Below are 21359 nucleotides of genomic sequence, written 5' to 3' on the forward strand. Positions count from 1 at the left end.
TCCCATATTCCCATATTATGATAGACAACAGTATGCGTTATTGATTTTATATACTGTAGATATAGAGTTAGTCACAACAGAACATTTCTGTTCCAATGAAATGGGCAGATATGGATATCAAGTGCCAAGCCTATTGCCTACACTATTTACATCCCACGTGTCTCTCCCAGGAGCGCATTATTGAGAGACTGAAGGATCAGAGGGAGAGGGAGGACCGTGAGCGGTTGGAGGAGGTGGAGCTCTACAAAAAGGAGAACAAGGACCTCAAGGAGAGGGTTGGCACCTTGCAACTGGAGTTGACTGACAAAGAGGTGAGAACAGACAGACTGCATGTTTCTTCTTTAGATTGCACAAATGTTGGGTCTGGTTTCAGCCATGGCAGACAGCGTATAAATAGATTTTGTGTATTTTATGTAGGGCTGTCAAAATAACTGATTAATTTAGATTAATTAATTTGAGATAAAATAACGCAGAATAATCGATGACCTTTGACCCGGAGCCATTCTAGACAGTAACCATTAGACCGTAAAATGGGGAGACGAGAATGTGCTGCCTGGATCATTGATTGGAACATTTACTTTAAAAAAAAAAAAAACTGGCCTGACGGTGTTAAAAAGAAAGTGTTGATTAAAACAAAGTCCTCTGCAATGTCTGCAGCACAGAATTTGCATATCACCGTAGTTCGTCAACTCTTAAGTATCACATTACTGCAAAGAAATAGTGTTGACATTGCGATTTTGCGATTACATTTTATATGCGATTAATTTAAATTAATTAATCACAGAGTATGTAATTAATTAGATTAAAATTTTCGATTGACAGCCCTAATTTTATGTAATCAGAATCAGAATCAGTCAGAAAGCAATCAGAAAGCTGACTGACATGTAATGTAATGTATATATACTTGAAATCTAGGCCTTCTGTAATCTGTACCCTTAAAAGAAAAAAAAAACTACTATAGAAATCTATATTCAAGAAAAAAAATAGAACTCCCATTGTTTTTAACGGAGCAAACCCCACTAGAAACTTCTGCCACGCAGCAGCCGCTCAGGGTTAGAAAACTATTCTAAAATCCTGCGCGTCAATCCTACACCGCTGAACGCTGTGTCCGATGCGCGCCGGGCTTGAGAGTAACTGTTGTGCTTGAATCTGTGTTGTCCAGTCCAATCTAATTGACCTGAAGGAGCACGCCTCCTCGCTGGCGTCCTCGGGCCTGAAGAAGGACTCCAAACTCAAGACCCTGGAGATAGCCATCGAGCAGAAGAAGGAGGAGTGCAGTAAGTTGGAAACACAGTTGCAGAAGGTATGTCCTCCGTGTGTGTGTGTGTGTGGGTGTGTGTGTGTGTGTGTGTATGTGTGTGTGTGTGTGTGTGCGCACATGCACAGAGAAGGTATGTCCTCCTTGTGTTCGTATCTGAGTGTGTGTGTGTGTGTGTGTGTGTGTGTGTGTGTGCGCACATGCGCAGAGAAGGTATGGCCTCTTTGTCTTAGTATAAGAGGCATGTGTGTTTGTGTTTGTGTGTGTGTGTGTGTGTGTGTGTGTGTGTCATATATTTATTGATTTTGTTACAGGTAGAGTGGATTGATAAGGGTCATATTGACCTCTTCAAAAATAAAGATTGGCCAAATCTAGAATTCGGTGTGATGGCACCTTAGATGATAATAGGCTCTCTAACTAACATGCATGCGTGCTTGTTGTCCTGTCTCCAAATTACATTTCCAGTAACATGTTAGCACATGTTGTGAGGACACTTCATGGCAGGCGAGTGATATTTCCACTCTGGATTTGTTGGCTACATCATTGGGTACACTTCTCATATTGGGTTGCATAACAAATTTGCAATGGCTTGTAAACTGTGTTTTCAAATTGATTGGAAGGATTGGAATTGTAAAATGGCTTAACACCCACTTGGTGGATACATTATGTTAATTCAGAACAGATATCAGAGAATTTGAGGGAGGAAAAAAAAAACAGTTCTCAGCACCACAAAAGTAGTTATTACGCATTGCCTGGACAGGGAAAAAGCCAAAGTGCCAAAGTGACTGAAAAATATTTCACAGTTCATCTGGTCAAGTGTGTAATAAGCAAGCTGTCACAAACCAGAGATCTACCTTTCAGAGTTTCATGCCTATCCACAGCATTTCATAGATGGAATGTTAACATTAAAATTCACACACTCTGCTTAAAATACTTCACTGCAGAGTGCGACATTTCATCTTTACTCACCATGTTACCTGGATTATGCCTCTCAGTTGAATGTCTTAGTGATTTCCCCATTTGCCTGGATTGCAAAATATATTATGCTGAAATGAGCTTGCCACATTTGATAGCGGAATGCTAACAGTGCTAACCCTGTCTTACAAATCTTCCCTTATTCCTTCCCCTCACGCTACCCCCCTCCCAAATGATCCCTCCCTCCCTCCCTCTGCGATGTAGCAAGCAGAGCAGCTGTTCAGTCAGATGAGCAACCCTGTAAGTGCCTTCATAGAACATATTGAAAGAACGAGGACACCGTCATGTTGGGATTCTTTATTCTGTGCCCTGTTGTTAGTTAGGGGAAGGCTCACGTTACTGTGTGTTGCACCTCCATCTAAAATGCATGCGTACACTGTTGCTGCTGAAGGCCATGCCACGCTACTCGACTGTTTACACACACACTCACACACTCACACTCGGACACACACACACTGTATGCATTAGCACTTAGTATTTAAAGTTATCATTTGTTCTATTCGTCATAGTCTAGGCTGATTTGTTTCACGTAAACATGATAAATGTGGTCAGCATAATTTCTCCACATTTAGTTATCATCTTGCTTACATGTGAAAAGTAACATAATGATACGATATAGTGATATATAGTGATTTTTATAAACTGTTCTTCTCTCAGCTCATTGCTGTGCTCTGAACTACTTAAAACATGTTTGACAGTGGTAGTTTATGAACTATTTTATCAATACTTTGAAAAACACAGGAAAACCCAAAAACACAGTCAGCGTTGTTTATACTCAGGGGCAGTGGATGGGGAGGCATATTAGCTAACTGTTGATAACTTCAGTGCTTATCAGACCGGCTTTGGGCATCTGGATCCTTCCTCAATATTCATCAGACTTACCAGACAATCACAAAAAATACCGTTTTGCACTGTGTCACAATGAAAGCATTTCACAAGACTGTACAGCTGATTCACTGAGTGCATGGTGTGCTTTCTGCATGCTTTAATGTTTGCTACTAATGATTTACTCTATGCTTTTTGCTTTATTATGCTAAATCACATTCAATTTAGCAGAACTTCTACAGGAGCGGGAGCGCTGTTGACTGCTGAAACATTGTGTGTTGTTTTGTGTGCCTGTAGTTATGTTGGTGCTGGGTGGAGTGGAGTGTCTGTTAATGTTCTTGTACTTCCTGTTGTCTATTGGTGAATTGTTCTCATCCTCTATATTGTCGTGGCATTTCTACTTTTCCAGGCTGTGATGTTGTGTAGTAGTCATGTTCTTTGTTGTTACTTTCATGTTTTTTTTTTTAATTGTAGCTTTACTGTGTTTTACTGATGGCAATTTGAAGCAAAGCCCAGCTTGCAGGTTCACCACATTCATTTTGAGAACATGTAACAGGCATGCTGTGAAGTTGCCTGTGTATGACAACAGTGATTGAAGCACACATCTGTTTTATACACTATAGATGAACTAACTTTTTAAACTATATGTAGATGATCTTGTTTTATATGCCATATGTAGATCATCTTGTTTTTTACACTATATGCAGATGATCTTGTTTTATATGCTATATGTAGATGATCTTGTTTCAATTAACTATAGAATATGCACATACACATGCACCTCTTAATCACTAGTGAAGCTGCACACCTGGTCTATGTGATAGACCTATTCATTGTAGGCATATTCATTGTGTTTGATTGTCCACTCTTGGGAGAATGCGAAGCCTGTGTGACATGCGTGCGATGATATTGCCTTGCAGAAGGCCCACGAGGTGGAGCATCAGAGTGTTCGTGGCAACCCTGACTTTGTGGATCGGGTGAAGCTCCTGGAGAAGGAGGTGACGTTCTTCAAGGAGGAGTCTGGGAAATCCCAGGCAGAGGTGGAGAGACTGCTGGAAATCCTCCGAGAGGTTGAGACAGAGAAGAACGACAAGGACAAGAAGATTGCTGAGCTTGAAAGGTACATCGTCCTTCCTATATATCATGCATTTGTCATGCTTAGAATCTCTGTGGAAAATGAATTGTGCAATGGAAATTAAGACGAGCTGAAGCAGCTGTTGATTAAACGAGCGTACAGTACATTCAATTTAATTAATGCCATAGTCATCCAGCCTGCTCTTATCATTACTTGCAATGCTTTTTGCCCATTTTAGATGTGCAGTCTACTAATTAGATCTTCAGGCCTAGTTTATAGACCAAAAGACTGGAAGATTGTTCAGATACATGTGAAAATGAAGGAAAATGATCATATTTACATGATGATACTGAAAGTGTACATAATCATGATTTATGATGATGATAATGATGATGATGATATTAACGCTGCCGAGGATGGTATTGCGTGGCACAGATAAGGAAGATCTCCTGGGTGGTAAAGCTACCGTTTGATTTCTTTTTTCAATCATCTGAGATGGTCTGAGAAGTTCTTTTAGCATCACACCGTGAGCTGTCTGCTTTAATAACAGATGACTGCATCGGGGGTTGTTTGCCAATGTGTAGGAGCTCCATCTGTGTGTGTGTGTGTGTGTTGGGGGGAGAGGAGAGTTGTTTGTCAGTGCCTTTGTGATCCTGCTGTCATGTTGTGTCCTGTCAAGCCCAATCCTTTGGCAGCCTGACCTGGGAAGTGCTCCTGACCCTTATATGACCTTTAGCTTGTGACTACGTTTTTAATTTAACAAGAAAAAAATCAACAAGCTTTGGCTGTGATTTCTTGCTTTGTGTTGTAAGGAGAGTCAGTGACGTGAAACAGGCAAGGGAAACAGCAGTCAGTGTGCTTGAGTCATAGATGCCTTTTTTCAAGCTTCTCTCAATATCCGTGACTGCACCAACAAAATAAACTTGAAGATGATATTACAGTGTAGTCTAGTCTAGCTCCCTAGAAAAGCACACATTAAAATAGGCGGAACTAATATAATGTTATTGTACAGTACATGCCCTAATTTGAAGGTCTATATTCTGGTCATGATAACACCAGCTTATATCTCTGCAGTCACTGTTGTTCTTGATTGGAATTTGTCAGTGGTATTATGTCTGTAGTGTTAAGTTATTTGAAGTTACGTTAAGTTTAAGTATATGTTAATGTTAAAGCCAATCACAGCAACATTCCATAATTTCCAACCTCCATACACTCTCAGAAAAAAAGGTACATAGGGGTACAAATATTAAACCTTACTTGCACATAAATATTATGAACCTTTGGCCTTTTATATCCATGATAGCCAGTGAGATGTGTCATTAATATACTGAAATGACACATTGACTTTGTGTTTAATGTTAACACAACAACCGTATGACGATAACAAGTAGTGTTTTTTAACAAGTACAACAAGTATGGCTGTCTGTACTGGTCAAGCCTACTAGTATCTAATCAAGTTGTTTTCATTTTCCAGAGTGGTACAGTATATAGTCATCTTAGTTCAAAACATTAAAAGCAACTTATAAATGATATAGTAACAAATATAATGTTTGAAAAAAGAAGTGTACACAATGACCGAGATATTTACTTAAATGACTGTATCCAGCTAACCAACTAAATGTGGCCTATCCTGTCACATAATCAGGATAATCTGCCACATCTCAGATGATTTTGAGCAATTGTAGTAACTACAGCCAGCAACTTTGGCTAGTTACTTGCAATGTTAACATCAATGGTTAGTCTGTAAGCTAGCTCAAGAGCTCAAGTGTTTAAATGTAGATGTAGCTATACGTACATGCTACGTTAACATGACATTTAACATTAATCTGTGTTGGTGTACAGTAATGCAAAATGGTCACTCAGGTGTCTTTCAGACATACAGTATGTTATGTTCATGTTACATGTGGCCTAGCCTCCGCCATCTTTGCCTGTGACCACAAGGGAGCAGCAAACAGTGGACAAACCTTGTGATTTGTTGCTGCCATTATGCATGGACTGCGGGGTATGGACTCATTTACTGTAGCTTTATAGTCATCAGTTAACCAGTCCTAGGTTTAGCACCTTTATGTCCCCCCAACTGATTTCTGTATATTGGTACATTATGACCCCCTCCCCTGGGGAAGGAAACTAGTGTTTCCTCACTTCCGAGTGCCCGTCGCGTCGCCCCGATAGACTGCCATTGCATCTCTCTTTGTTTGCCATGCTCATGTGGTGACTGTTGGTGGCTCTCTTGATTAACGTTGTATATTTCTTTTCTTCTCTGCCACTGTGCCCACTGTTTCTCTCCCCTCTTCTCTTCTTCCTCTCTTACTTATCTTACTGTCCATATCTCTTGACCCCATTTTCTCTTCTCCTCTCTCCTCTTGCCTCCCTTCTTTCACGGCTACTCAACCATGAATATCCATCTCTCAACCCCCTCTCTTCACTCCTTCCTCTTCTGTTACCACTGTTGTCATGCCTTCATTATCGTCCTCCTTTCCTCCTCACATTTCACTTCCTCCTCCTCCTCCTCCCGCCCTCCCTTCTTACATACACCTGACCTCTCTTCCACTCTCTCACTTCCTCTCTCTCTCTCTCTCCTCACCATCTGTTTTCTTCATCTGTGGTTCTTGTGTCCTGGTACCCCATCTCCTGCTACAGCCCTGCGATCCATCCCCCCCATTCTCTCCATGGCCCCCATGCCCCACAAGGACCCCACTCCCTACAGGGTCCCCATGCTCCACAGGGTCCTCATGGCCCCCACTCCCTACATGGTCCTCATGCCCCACAAGGACCCCATGCTCCACAGGGCCCCCACGCCCCCCACTCCCTACATGGCCCGCAGGGTCCCCATGGTCCCCATGCCCCCCATGCTCATGCCCATCCCCCTGCCTCTGTGCCCGGTCCTACCCATGGCCCTGGCGCCACCCCTACCTCTCGCGCGTCCCCTCGTCCCGGTGGCAGAGCCCCCCCTGACCCGGCCCCCTCTGTGACCGCTGCCCCCCAGCAGATTGGGGGCATGGTGTGGGATTTCCTGGGAAAGTGAGTGCTCTGCCCTGGCACACCTCAGCTCAGCTCGGCTGTCTTGTCTCTCTGCCTTGATTTCAGTTGTGTGTGTGTGTGTGTGTGTGTGTGTGTGTGTCCATCTTTGGAAAAAAATATTTGTGTGCCAATGTTTGTGTCCGCCAAACTGTCTGCTCGTTGTCTGCTTTTGTCTGACCTACTGTAGCAGATCTTCATGTGGCTGGAATAGCCTTGAACAAACTCAAAAACACATTTACACAAAAATATTTGTATTTAAATGCAAGGACCTTCACATGGAGATCTCTTTCAAATGTGTGTGTTCGTAGCCAAGGTTATGTATGTACTGTATGTGTGAGCGCATGTTATTTTGTTGATGTGTGTGCTTATGAATTGAGAGTGTTTAAGTGAGCGCATGTGAGTGCATGTGTTTGTATGATAGAGTGGGCATGAATCCTGATTAATTTACTCTATATCACGTCGGGCATTTGAAAATGAGGAATCTATCTTGATCTGTCAGTCTTTTCTATGATGTTAGTCACATCTTGTATTGTTTAAATACAGGATATGAAAGACCTGTACAAACGTGTGTGAGGTACATTCCTGATATTTTCAAGATAACACGTTCAAGACTTTGTCACCTCTACCCTCTCATCACTGGCATGGGTCTGTGCATTGGACCGTTGTGAAAGCACACCAAGGTTAAGGTGAAGGCCGTGCCTTTAGACAAGATCAGAGGGAATCTCAGTGAAGTTGATTAACTGCTATATGTGTAGTTCTGTCACAAACATCACAATGGGTTGGATGGTTTTGGTGTGTTTTCACAGAACTGCTTTCATACCTGTGTGCTCATCATACTCTAGTGTGTGCACACACTCACAACTACACATGATATAGGTACACATTCACATGTGCATGTTCTCACACACACACACACACACACACACACACACACACACACACAGAGAGACATAGACACATGGGCGTGCGTGCACACACACACACACACACACACACACTCATACACAAACACAGTGTATTCTCTGTGTGTATTTTTCTTTTTTGTGTCAGTTTGGTTTGTTGGTGTTTGGTTGACGTGTAAGCTGGTGTCTAGCACAGAACCTCTGTCTTTAGGGCAGAGCTCTCATCCTGACGCCGTTGTGTCAACTCCAACCTGTTCCACTGTCTCATCCGCTCTCTTATCGTCCTCCATTCTCCTCCATGATCCATGATCCATCCCAACCTCCCCATTAGGCTCTAGCCATCCCCCCCTCCTCTCCTCATCTTGCCCCTTTCAGTTCTCTCCCTCTCCCTCTTCAAACCCCACTCCCCGCCTCCCATCACCACCACAATGCCTGGTAGTTCCGTGTGTGCCCTGCTCCTACTACCCATGGCCTGAGGAGTTAACCCCCCACCACCCCCCCCACCCCCAATGCTCCCTTAACCCCCTGTAACCTGCATGGCCCACCCTGCGCTGCAGTGCTGCAGGTCCTGAGGGGGATCAGTGATTTAAGGTGTTTGTGTCCTTAGGTAGGGCTCCATACCCCCCTAACTGTGTGTGTTACTTACAGAACCGAGAGCAAGTCTCATGTCCCCTCTGGTTTGTCTGGTTGTTTGGACCTCTGTCACCCCTCTCGTCCCCTCCCCCTCTCCCCCCTGGGCTCGTGAGCTCCGTCTCCCTAACCCTAACCCCCTACTACCCCCCCCTGCTCCCTGGCACACTAGGCCTGGCTCGGCTGGTCCCTGGTACTGCATGTCGGCACCCCTGCCCCTCACTGGCTCGGCAGTGGTTGAACGATCCAATGCTGTCCTCTTGAGTTGAGCAGTTGCATCCTCTGCACTGGCTGCTGTTCCTCAGTGGTATTGGGTGGGGGGGTGGGGGGGTGGGGGGGGGGGTCCTGTATGTGTCTATGGGGGTGAGGTTTGGGATTATAACTATCGTCTCCACTCTCTCTCTGTGTCCTGGTTATGCCGTTGGTGACCTCTAATGTGTCCCCTGTGGTTTGTCCACTCTCTTCTTCCTCTTCCTGTGTCTGCGGCTGCTCCTTCCTGCCCCGCCCCTTCCTCTTCCTCTTCCTCTTCCTCCTTCCTGTATTCTGCCTACAGCCTCGCTCCCAGGTAAGTAGAGGCTTAGCAGACGCACCCCTCACCAGCTGGGTTGGCAGTCCCAACCCCATCCCCCTCTACCCCCCCATTCTTCCCTTAACAGTGCCTGCTGTCCCAGTGAGTTATTCAGAGCAGGTGTCCCTATAGGGCTCTTATGAAGACAAGCTCACCAATGTCTCATAACTGCCGGGCTTATCTATCAGAGAGTCTGGCTGGACTCTCATTCAAGCATGTGTCTCATTTGGATCTTGTGTGTAGGATGTTGAATTGGATCATGTGAAAAAAATATTTATTTTTCATTTATTTTGTTTATTTTTTGTGCATTTCACTGACTGTCTCCTGTAAGTCCTGTTTGAGTCTCATCACGTTGACGTGTTTTTGGTTCCTGGTTTTGTGTCTCATGTGTCCCACTGTAGATATTGTGGTGCTGTGTCTTGTCTGTTGTGTTGTGGATGTCTCATTAGTAAAACTAATTCAGTGACTAGCAGTATTGACTAGCTGTATTGATTAGCAGTAATGACTAGCATTAGCACATGTGTACAGTATTTCATGCAGTTCAGATTAAAAGATAAACAATAAATTGTGTATTTAGTATAAATAAAATTATAAAAAGAACCACATATCTATCTATTTTGGTTGCTTTTACAATGTATGGCACTTTAGCTATTGTGTTGTGTTGACTGAAATAACTAAAAGTTTAGTATACAAGCTATTAATGTTCATTTGAGTGGTAATTGCGATGGAACATGAGCTAACAGGCTTGTCCTGCTCTTGCTCTTGCTGAAGGCAAACCAAGGACCAAACCAAGAAGGGCCCCAACATCAAAATGGGCCCTCAGGGAGACAAGAAAGATGCAAGAAAGGACAACCCTATGGACAATCCAAAGGTGTGTGTGTGTGTGTGCGTGCATGTGTATGAGATGGTGCACGTTTTGGCATACCAGAAAAGTAGCTGTGTGCACATCCCACCTTGCAGGTGCAGGACAAATGAAGAGTAGCTTAGGAAACTAATGTAATGTCTGCAACACTGATAAATTGTTCCCGTTTAATGAAAAAAGCAACGTTTCGACCCTTCTGGGTTTTCATCAGTCATCAAACATTAAAAAAACATCATGCTTTCATGCTTGCACCTTGCTCTCTAGTCTTTGTGACTAGCTTGTGACGTTCTGCTGTTTTGTATCAGATGGAGGAACTAATGACCGTTCTGGAGAAGACGAGGCAGGAGCTGGACGCCACCAAGCAGCGCCTGTCCTCCAGCCAGCAGTCCCTGTCGGAGCGCGACGGTCATCTGACCAACATGCGGCAGGAGCGTCGTAAACACCTGGAGGAGATCCTGGAGATGAAGTGAGCAGCTCTTGGTCTCCGCTCCTTTTCCTCTGCACACACACACACACACACACACACACACACACACACACACACACACACACACACAGTAAACACCTGGAGGAGATCCTGGAGATGAAGTGAGCAGCTCTTGGTCTCAGCTCCGTTTTCCTCTTTGTTTCTATTAACAGTTTAAAGGGACACTTCACCGATTAGCATTAAGCTTTGCATCTTTAGAAAACCAGTCATGTTTTTGAATGGTCGTGCATCATTCCCTCAGTTTGCCTTGAGATGGGAGAGATATGGATTTCAATGTTGGACTTCCTGCTTTCAATGATGTAAAAATCATCATTTTACATCATTGAAAGCAGGAAGTCCTATTCATGGGCTTCATTGAAATCCCTAATTTCTCCCATCTCAAGGCAAACTGAGGGAATGATGCACGACCATTCAAAAACATGACTGGTTTGGTTTTCTAAAGATACAAAGCTTAATGCTAATCGGTGAAGTGTCCCTTTAAGTTAAGTTACTTTATTTGTCCGGAAGGAAATTTGTCCTCTGCATTTAACCCATCCAGGTGTAGTGTACACACATGCACACACACACACACACACACACACACACTAGGAGCAGTGAGCTCACCAGGAGCACACACACATACACACACACACACACACACACAAGGAGCACACATACACACCCAGAGCAGAGGGCAGTCCTTGATCCGGAGCCCAGAGAGCCGTTGGACACATGGCCATTTGGACATGGACACACACACACACACGCGCACACGCACACGCGCACACATGCACGCACGCACGCACACGCACACGCACACGCACACGCACACGCACACACACACACATAAACATGTTTGGACATGGACACTGGCTTCATGCAAACATGTTGTGACCTTTAAGCTGACCTATTTCCATAACACTGAATTCATATTATACTATATTCATATACAAGTGCAGTCAGTTCTCTGTGGTACAGTATACCATCAATATCTGTCTGTGTACTATGACGTCAGTACAGTATGTTGTTCATGTAATGCTGGCTATTGTCCACACGGGGCAGGTTTTACTGCTGTGAGAACATGTGCTCTCTCACTACAGGCAACAAGCTCTGCTGGCAGCCATCAGCGAGAAAGATGCCAACATCGCCCTTCTGGAACTCTCCGCCTCCAACAAGAAGAAGACGCAGGACGAGGTTCTGTCTCTGAAGAGGGAGAAGGACAAGCTGATGCACCAGCTCAAACAGCAGGTACTGAGCAGTACCCCTCCCTCCCTCCCTCCCTCTCTGTCTTTCTCTCTCCTCAGCTCTCTCTCTCTGCCCTTGTGTCTCTCCTTCTCTCTCTCCTCCTCCCTCTCCCCATGAGAGGGGCATGTGCTCGGGTCATGACTGGGACAGCCCTGGGCTCCTGTGGAGGTCCTGTGGCCCTGGACTTAATTAACAGCTTTTACACCAGTTTAACCTACTTTGGCTTCAGACCATTACATGGAACATCTACACAGCAATACACTTACCTGAATATAACAGCTTTGACATTGCTTTAGGGTGAATATTATTTTTGTCATTGTAGATTTAAAACACTTTGTTTGCATTTATTTTATCATCATTTTGTAATGTATAGGGTTCTAGTAAAGTCTATTTGACGGCCCTGTATGTAAATACAGCTTTTACCATATAATGAACACATTATATAGCAAGACAGCTAACTTGTATCAGTGACTTTTTGAAGTGACAGCTCAGTGACAACTGAAGTGTTGTTTATCCGTCTGTCCTCAGACCCAGAGCAGAATGAAGCTGATAGCCGATAACTATGAGGACGACCACTACCACACCCACCCCCCTCACCACATGCAGCCTCAGGCACCTCACCCACAGCAGCCCCAACCCCAGCCAGGCTACCCAGCACACCCCCAGCACCTGCAGCATGCTCCCCAGCCTCCCTACCCCCACGCCCCCCACCCCCAGCATCCCCAGCCCCCACAGCAGCACCAGCACCCCCAAGGACCGCAGCCCCAGTACCCTCCCCATCCCCAACACCCGCAACACCCCCAACATCCTCAACACCCCCAGCATCCTCAACACCCTCAACACCCCCAGCATCCCCAACACCCTCAGCATCCCCAGCCTGCACCCCAGCACCAACAGCACGGCCCCCGCGCCCAGCAGCCCCACCCGCAGCAGCAGCAGCAGCACCCCCAGCAACAGCACCCCCAGCAGCAGCAACACCCCCAACACCCGCAGCACCCCCAACACCTGCATGGCCCCATGCCCCCCCAGCAACAGCAGCAGCAGCAGCAGCAGCAGCAGCAGCCACAACAGCACCCCTCTCACCCCCAGCATCCTCATGCTCCTCCGCCCCAGCAGCAGCCCCCCCACCCTGGACACCCGCACCCCCAGCAGCACCCCCAGCAGCACCCCCAGCAGCACCCGCAGCAGCACCCCCAACAGCACCCCCACCACCCGCCGCCCCACGGACAGCAGCACCCCCGTCAACCGCCGCCACACCACCGCGGCCCGGCCCGTGGACCCCACGCCGGACATCGGCCCTCCCCAGACCAGGTGGGTCCCCCCCCCTCTTCCCTCCCCCCTCCTCTCTAGAATTGTTTATTTGTTTGTTATTCGTCTGATAGCAACAATGCTAACTAGCGAAGCACTCCGAGAGCGCAGACCTCCCCCAAGTGCAAACATAACTGCCAGACGGTGACACGGATCACTCCCAGGAATCATTTCTTCCTTAGGTCATTTCAGACCTTTCCTGAAAATATAATCGAAATCCATCCATAACTTTTTGAGTTATCTTGCGAACAAACAAACAAACAAACAACAAGCCAACAAACAGACAGACAAACAAACAAGCAAACAAACCCCGATGAAAACATAACCTCCTTGGCGGAGGTATTTAATTGGCAACAAAAAAAATCCGGTAAATAAGATGGTGTTAGCTTGTGTGCTGTCCCAGGCAACCTACAATAAAAGAGCAAACAATAACAATGAAACAACTGCATGGTGATACTGCTCACATGTGCTTGTACAGCCTGTTTCCATCAGTATCACTTGGCTGAAATCGCTTCTCTTTAATAACTGGGCTGTGCTAATAGAGTAGCTAATTATCATGGGAGCAGTTTCTGTCGAGCCAGATATCTTTTGGAACACACCCTGGGGCAACCATGGCGGACTTTGATCTACATTTGGGCACAACTAGCGTGTCTGCTGTGTTTGAAATACTCATTGCCAACCTCATAAGTATATATACTCTTTTGATCCCGTGAGGGAAATTTGGTCTCTGCATTTATCCCAATCCGTGAATTAGTGAAACACACACACAGCACTCAGTGAGGTGAAGCACACACTAACCCGGAGCAGTGAGCTGCCTGCCACAGCAGTACTCGGGGAGCAGTGAGGGGTTAGGTGCCTTGCTCAAGTGTGTGTGTGTGTGTGTGTGTGTGTGAGGGGTTAGGTGCTCAAGGGCACATCAGCCGTGGATGTGGGCATGGGAGAGCAGCACTCAACCACTGCCCCCGCCCACAGTTTTTTGTACAGGCCGGGGATCGAACCGGCAACCCTTCAGTTACAAGCCAGTAGGTCACGGCTGTTGCCTTGTGAAGTAATAGAAATTAGCTTAAAATGGCAGTGCAGATGAAAAAAAGAACACAGCTAAGGAGCATGAGTTTTTATTTGTAAAGTCTGATATGTTAGAGGAGGGATCCCAGTCGTGTCCCCTCTCAGACAGTCTGACCCTCTCAGAGCTGTTCAGTACCGACATTTATTACGTTGTCCTTCAGTTGACCTTCAGTAGGTACTGAATGTGTATGTGTGTGTGCCAAAGAAATGAATGACATTGTGAAACTATCACAACAATAATTATCATATCATAGTCATATCATGTCTGTCACCATCTGCTAACCAATGCAATGTTTACTTTACTTTAAGTGGCAACATAGTTTAAAGTCATTGAAACTGGTTATTGATGGGCGTGGTGAAGTGAAGTATGAGGCTATATTATAGTAATTAGCCGCACCCATGTTTTAACCGGAATCAGAATCAGCTTGGGGTTTTATCATAGAGAGGAATGAAGAAAAGAAATACATTCCCATCACTATGTATACCCCTCCCTGTGTGTTAACCTTACAGCTGAAAAGGTCTTTAAGTTCCTCAGGTCTCTTCAGCCAAAATATTTCCAATTCCAGGTCTTGCTCAAAAAGGCCAAAATGGTTGTAAACCGCTTTAGGTGTTTGTAGTACGTTAGAAGCTATTGAGATTCTTATCTCCAGAAGCAGGAAGCCCTTTTATGCCCTGTGTGTGTGTGTGTGTGTGTGTGTGTGTGTGTGTGTGTGTGTGTGTGTTTCTCTGTGTGTGTGTGCGTGCATACGTGTGTGACTGATCTCTTTGACATCCTCATGCTTACAAGTTTCTTACTTCCTCTAAGATCACTTGTCTAACCTGGCTCTTGTCTGACCTTAGTCTAACCTGGCTCTTGTCTGACCTTAGTCTAACCTGGCTCTTGTCTGACCTTAGTCTAACCTGGCTCTTGTCTGACCTTAGTCTAACCTGACTCTTGTCTGACCTTAGTCTATCCTGGCTCTTGTCTGACCTTAGTCTAACCTGGCTCTTGTCTGACCTTAGTCTAACCTGGCTCTTGTCTGACCTTAGTCTAACCTGACTCTTGTCTGACCTTAGTCTATCCTGGCTCTTGTCTGACCTTAGTCTAACCTGACTCTTGTCTGACCTTAGTCTAACGTAGCTCTTGTCTGACCTTAGTCTAACCTGGCTCTTGTCTGACCTTAGTCTAACCTAGCTCTTGTCTGACCTTAGTCTAACCTGACTCTTGTCTGACCTTAGTCTAACCTGACTCTTGTCTGACCTTAGTCTAACCTGACTCTTTCTCTCCGTCCCTTCCAATCTCTTCTGTTCTGTCCACCTCGCTTCGCACTGACCTGCTGTACGCTTCTCTGCCCACATCAGGATGATGAGGAAGGCATTTGGGCATAACCATTTCCAAAACCAAAGCTCTTATGTTGTTTTGTTGGGGTGAGTGATTTGCATGAAATTACCTTCATATGAGCAATAGATCTCCACATTCAGCTAATAGAGCAATTGCAATCGATGGACATGTTTGTTTTCAGTCCTGTCTCTGTGTTTTATTTGATATGACTAACTCAGGTTCATGCATATATGACCCATGCAGATGATTCAGTCACTACTGGAGGAGAACAGCCATGCCATGATGCTGAAACAACACACTGTCCATCTGACCAGACATCTGACCAGACCTTACCCTTCAATCTGTTGCCTTCGCTGGAGTAGGCGGCCATTTTGTCTCAGTTCAGTGGAAGGGGCGGAGTCATGCGAATGGGAGGGCCAAGCGAAAAGATTGACAACTGAGCAGGTAAAATCTCTGCTTGACTGATTGATAGATAGATAGATAGACAGACAGACAGACAGACAGACAGACAGACAGACAGACAGACAGACAGATAGATAGATAGATAGATAGATAGATAGATAGATAGATACTTTCTTGAATTCAAGGAAAAAAGAAGATACACTAATCCAGTTCAAATAAATAAAGTGATGTCTGACTTCCTTCAGCATACTGCTTCATGCTGTTTCTGTTTGCTGCTTCTTGTGGAACATGATATGCAGTTTCTCTACAGCTAGCAATTTGATTTGAGTTTCCAAACATTGGACTTCACATGCGCTTCATATGCTGTATGCAGTGTTAAACTAAACTAGTTGTCCTCCATGTTGTGTTGTTCACAGATGATTGGGGCAGGATGATTAAGACTGAGGCAGGACTGGGGCATGGACCTTGGGGACACATGGATACGCATCCACCACTTGATGTTGTGTGCCGGTGGAAAGGAATCTCCTCCTCCACCTAGACAATGCATTGTGCTGGATCGGCAGTCACCTCCATGAAGATGTCATCCCTCTAGTTCTTGAGTCGACAGTGAACAAATTACCTATCAATTACTGTCTGGCTGCTCTTGCTCCTACTCCAACATATTCCAGCCCACGGGATTGGGCTGTTCACATCTGCCTGGCTCCGCCCAGCTCACGTGATTGGCCTATCATCCTGTTCACATCTGCCCGGCTCCGCCCAGCTCACCTGATTGGCCTATCATCCTGTTCACATTGGCCTGGCTCCGCCCAGCTCACGTGATTGGCCTATCATCCTGTTCACATCTGCCTGGCTCCGCCCCCCCTATCTGACACTGATCTGCCAAGCTATTGTTCTCCCCGCCCACATGGTCACGATCCCCTGCCTTTGTTTAGTCCCACACTCCGCTCTTGTCTGGATCTTCCATCTTTGTAGTTTTTGCTGCCAAGATTGACCTATGTATTCATTTATCTCTTGATTTTGTTTTCGACTTGTATAATTGTGATTGGATTGACGTTTTTTGGTGAAATGCGGTAGCCTGCCAACTGTACACAGAAACATTTGTTTACCTTGCCTTTATAACTCTCACCACCACACAGCACATCTTTGGTTACATATCAGGGAAGTAGAGATCAGAGGAGCTTTGCCCCGCTGGTGGCTTCCTCCAGTACGTCCACTCATTAGTACGGCCTTACCGACAGCGCAGCCTCCCTGCCCTGTGTGCCGCGAGAGAAGAGGAGGGCCTAGTGTGTACTGCTGTGGTCTGCCCTGTGTGACGTGAGAGAAGAGGAGGCCTAGTGTGTACAGCTGTGGTCTGTCCCAATCATGTAGTTGTTACCTCAGTTCAGCATTCTGAAGCAGCCCACCTCTATGCAGTCTTCAGAGGGGTTTGTGCTGTTCCCTTTCAGTCACCTTTGAGAGTACCAATCAGAACAATTTCGTTTAGTGAGCGTGTTGGTATGTGTTTCTGTGAGTGTGTGGTGTGTGTGAGTGTGTGTGTGTGTGTGACATTTATCATAAAAAAAAAACAGTATTGAATCATAATGGTCAGCTTTGGACGTTTGTGGAGTTGTGAGCATTCTCCTTTTCCGAGTGTGTTCTGGGTGGTCTCCTAGAGAAGACCCTGCTCCTATGCACCTGCTCCCCTCTTCCAGGGTATATTTCTAATGGTGCTTCAGCTGGTGCTCCTGCTCATGAAGGCTTCAGATGCAGCAGGCATGATGACAACAAACCTAACGTGATCTGGAACAATAAAACCCGAAAAACAACAGGTGACCTTGCGGACAAGCAACACTTGAGCTGTTTGGTGAGTGAGCTGCTAGCTTCGGCCTCTCCTGCCCAGGCCTCTGGTCAAACAAGACTGTTTTAAACAGAAAAAAAAAAGCAGCTGTCTTTTTGGATCCTCGAAGTGATCACGGGACAGCAGAAGTGTACTAACAGATAAAAAGAATCAAAACAAACAATGATGAAGTGATTTCAAATCCTACAAACCATCTACTGGTTCCTAATACACAGCATACTGTAGGACAAACGTGTTGGGAACTGCGTTATTAGACTTGGGTATCTAATCGTTCATGGTCAGCTCTCCTCAGATGACCTATCCGTTCTGTGAGATGTGGTTTGTATGTGTGGGAATCTGTAGCTGTAGAGTCGGTGGCCCTTTCGTCTGTAGTGAGGGTCAGTCAGTCCCCACAGCAGTACTGTATGACCAAATCCCTCGGCCTCTCATTCATTTGGTTCAGCTCATCCCTGAGCTGTTGCACTGACCCCAACCCCTAGCTCTGTGATTCCTTGGTGTCCCCTTGAACTTGGTGGCCTGTGCCTCGAGACATTATATATACACATATATAAATATACATAGATAAATATATATATTAAAAAAATAGATATATTTAAAATGTGTCTTTACGTGCTGAGAAAATAGTGACTTTAAAAATAATTAGAGAGAAGAGAACTACTTTTTTCCATTTTCAGTGTGTCCCTCAGTATTTTAATCTCTCCTACTGTCAAGACTGTGTTTGTCCGAGACTGAGTGAGTGAGTGTTTGTGTGTGTGTGTGTGTGTGTGTGTGTGAGTGAGATTTTTATTTATTCACTTATCATTAACCCTCAGAGATGTTACTCTGAGCATGAAGTGGCTTAGAGGAGAACGTCCCCTTATCTGGCAGCAGAGATATCTCAGAAATTCTGCTCGTGGGCCTTAGCTGCTGTTCCTTGAGATTTAGTGGATCTCAAACGTAGGATTATTAAAGTGGTTGCGGGGCGTCAATTGGATTTGATTGGATTTTCCTAATTGTGATTTTGTACAAGCATCCTGCAGTACTGTACTGGTAAATTGAATAGGCAGTAACATATCACTAAGGTTGCAACATGCAGTGCTCGACCCAAACAAAGAGCTAAAGCTGCTCATATCAGCCTCTGCCACTAGTCGGTCATTCTTATGTGTCTTAGTCCTGCGTTACTGTAATGGCTAGGTTCGTTCAAAACTCACTATTTCACGTTCATCCACAACACCCTGTTCCTTGGGTTGCAATGCAATTTGTCATTGCCAAGATTTCCTGATACATATGTGAAGCAGCAGTAGCAAAAGTGCAACAGAGCAGTCAACCCAACCACGCACTGGTGAGTCAGGACTATCACGATACTGTTAAAGTGGAAGTTTAAACACCTCAGTCACTAAGGCATTGCCTACTGGTTTTCTCTGTTTGACTTTGTCTTTGTTTGTTTGTTTGTTTGTTTGTTTGCTTGCTGTCGTCCCTCTGCTGTTCCTCTCTAATGTTGTGAGGTTTGGTGTGGACCATATCTGTCTGGGTGTTTTAGAATAGGACACCAGAAAACTCATTCCATGATAAAACAATAGAGAAAAAAGTGGATTATTAGACTGTTAGTGCTTCTTCTCCTAAGCCCTTCCTAAAGGGGAGGGTTACTCTTCCATGTTCACTGGTGTCGTGGCCGTCGTAGGAGTCCTCTGTTCACTGTTCAAGTCCCTTTATTCTCTGTCAGGTTGGTGTATGTTATTCCCAATATGTCTGTCAAATTGACCGTCAAAGAAAGCTGTGGGTGGACCCTCTGGCTAGTGTCATTTGTTTTCTGTTTTTGTGGTTCTGTGTTTGTCAGTAGTTAAAGTCAGTAGCATGTCTGCAGATTACGCAATGGAAGACAGAGGAAGTCCAGACCTTTCACTTTAACTGAAGGGGGATAGATTGTTTTTTCTATCCTACCTGTTCAGGTCCTTTACCACTGAATACTTGAAGTAGCAGGGCAGTCTTCTGCTCTGAGATTATTATATAGTGTACATGGTTGACAAAAGAAAATAATAATAAAAAAAAGTGCTGTTGCATGATCATTTTTACTTATTGTGCCAACTAATAATGTGAGCAACAATTTGGGAATACGGTCTTGGCCTCTATGCAGAGTATGGTATAACAGTACACTATCTCATGAAAAGGTGGGGCTTTTGTCCAGTGGCGCGATACATCTACAAATTCTTAGTCATGGGATGACAGACTTCATGTCGCACAAAAGGCCTGGTGGTATGAAAAAAAATATATCAAAGAAACATATGATTCTTCCTGTGTGTTTGGCTTTCTTGCCCAGTCGCTTTTTGTTTTTCTTTAATGATGTCAAAAATGCAAACCTCTGGACGAAGCAAAACACTGTGACCAATGCCAGAAACATGTTTTCTTTTTTTCTGTTTTCACTTTTTTAAAAGACAATTTGTTTATATATTTGTGTTTTTCTATTTTGTTATTTCTATGGTTTAAGCATTTGAATATGTACGTTTGAGATTGTAATATTTGTATATGTAAATGTTTTTGCGTTGTACAGTAATGATTTGGATATGAGTTTAATGTGAGTGTCCAGCATGCTGAATGATCACTTGTGTGAACGTGGGGCTTAAGTCCCATGGTGCATCAGTCCTCATACGATAAATGCATCCGCATTGTACTGGTGTGATGTGTTTGAGAGTGGTGTGTGTGTCCTCTCTCTCCTGTCGTATCCCTGTAGGTGGACAGCCTGTGCATTTGTTTTTTATGAAAGTGAGTTTGCATGTCTCTGAGGTGTTGTTCAGCGAGTTGGGAAATGAGTTGACGGTGCATGTGTTTGTGAGGGTGTGTGTGTGGTGTGGTGAGGTGCAGTCGGGTGGGTGCATGTGTTTGTGAGGGTGTGTGTGCGGTGAGGTGTGGTGCGGTTGGGTGGGTGGGTGTATTTGTATGTGGGTGAATTGAACACAGACTCTTCAGCAGGGAAGAGTTTTTTGAACATTCTAACAGAAGATTCTGTTCCGCAAAAATTCCATGTTGAATTTCTGGTTGAATTCAATAAACTCAGATATTCGTTAGAATGTTCAATTTCACAACATTCCCATCGCTCCAGTGTGACGGTACGTGCTGGTCTGGGACTGTGAGAGAGTTAAGGGAGAGCTGAGACTCTCCGACGTGAGAAACTGATGGAGGGCAAGTTTGACTGATGTTATTCAGCATGGGTACTGTTTGTCATGTTTGGTGTTTGTAAATCCAATGAGGCTGTCTCCAGGGACACCCAGCCCCGATCCACCCCCTCCCCCCCGGTGGTTGCTATTGTATGTGTTCTATCAGAATATTACTGAGTGTTGGCCAGCTTGTTTATATCCATTCAATAAAGGTGAATTTCTTTCTGAAGTAAGTGTTTGTCGTTGTGTAAATTAAGTGACTACATAAAATTATCTTGCCATTGGATGCTGGAAGTAGCCTACCAGAAGAGACAGTTCTTGTATACTGTCTCGGATTTTTAACAGAGGATATAACATTTTATACTGTAATTACACATTTAATTACCACATAAACCCTTCTCCAAGCTGGTTGTTTTACAAAAAAACACAAACTATTTACTAATTATTCACAATGATTTAATTGTGGCT

The 21359-nt window shown here is 44.8% G+C and overlaps 1 protein-coding gene across 1 annotated transcript in view; it reads left to right on the forward strand.

The window, feature by feature from the left end:
• The window catches only part of erc2 (ELKS/RAB6-interacting/CAST family member 2), a 56032-nt gene extending 40160 nt beyond the window's left edge, over positions 1-15872 (forward strand). The window contains exons 8-19 of the mRNA XM_062544914.1: positions 171-311; positions 1163-1303; positions 2438-2473; positions 3982-4178; positions 9240-9251; positions 10026-10125; positions 10422-10582; positions 11683-11830; positions 12356-12432; positions 13081-13138; positions 15542-15607; positions 15765-15872. Coding sequence (XP_062400898.1) covers positions 171-311; positions 1163-1303; positions 2438-2473; positions 3982-4178; positions 9240-9251; positions 10026-10125; positions 10422-10582; positions 11683-11830; positions 12356-12432; positions 13081-13138; positions 15542-15568 — 1098 coding nt within the window. The 3' untranslated portion in view covers positions 15569-15607; positions 15765-15872. The remainder of the gene's footprint in view (positions 1-170; positions 312-1162; positions 1304-2437; positions 2474-3981; positions 4179-9239; positions 9252-10025; positions 10126-10421; positions 10583-11682; positions 11831-12355; positions 12433-13080; positions 13139-15541; positions 15608-15764) is intronic.
• The last annotated feature ends 5487 nt before the right edge of the window (positions 15873-21359 follow it).

The sequence above is a fragment of the Sardina pilchardus genome, chromosome 9, assembly GCF_963854185.1.
Source record: "Sardina pilchardus chromosome 9, fSarPil1.1, whole genome shotgun sequence".
Classification (NCBI taxonomy): Eukaryota; Metazoa; Chordata; class Actinopteri; order Clupeiformes; family Clupeidae; genus Sardina; species Sardina pilchardus.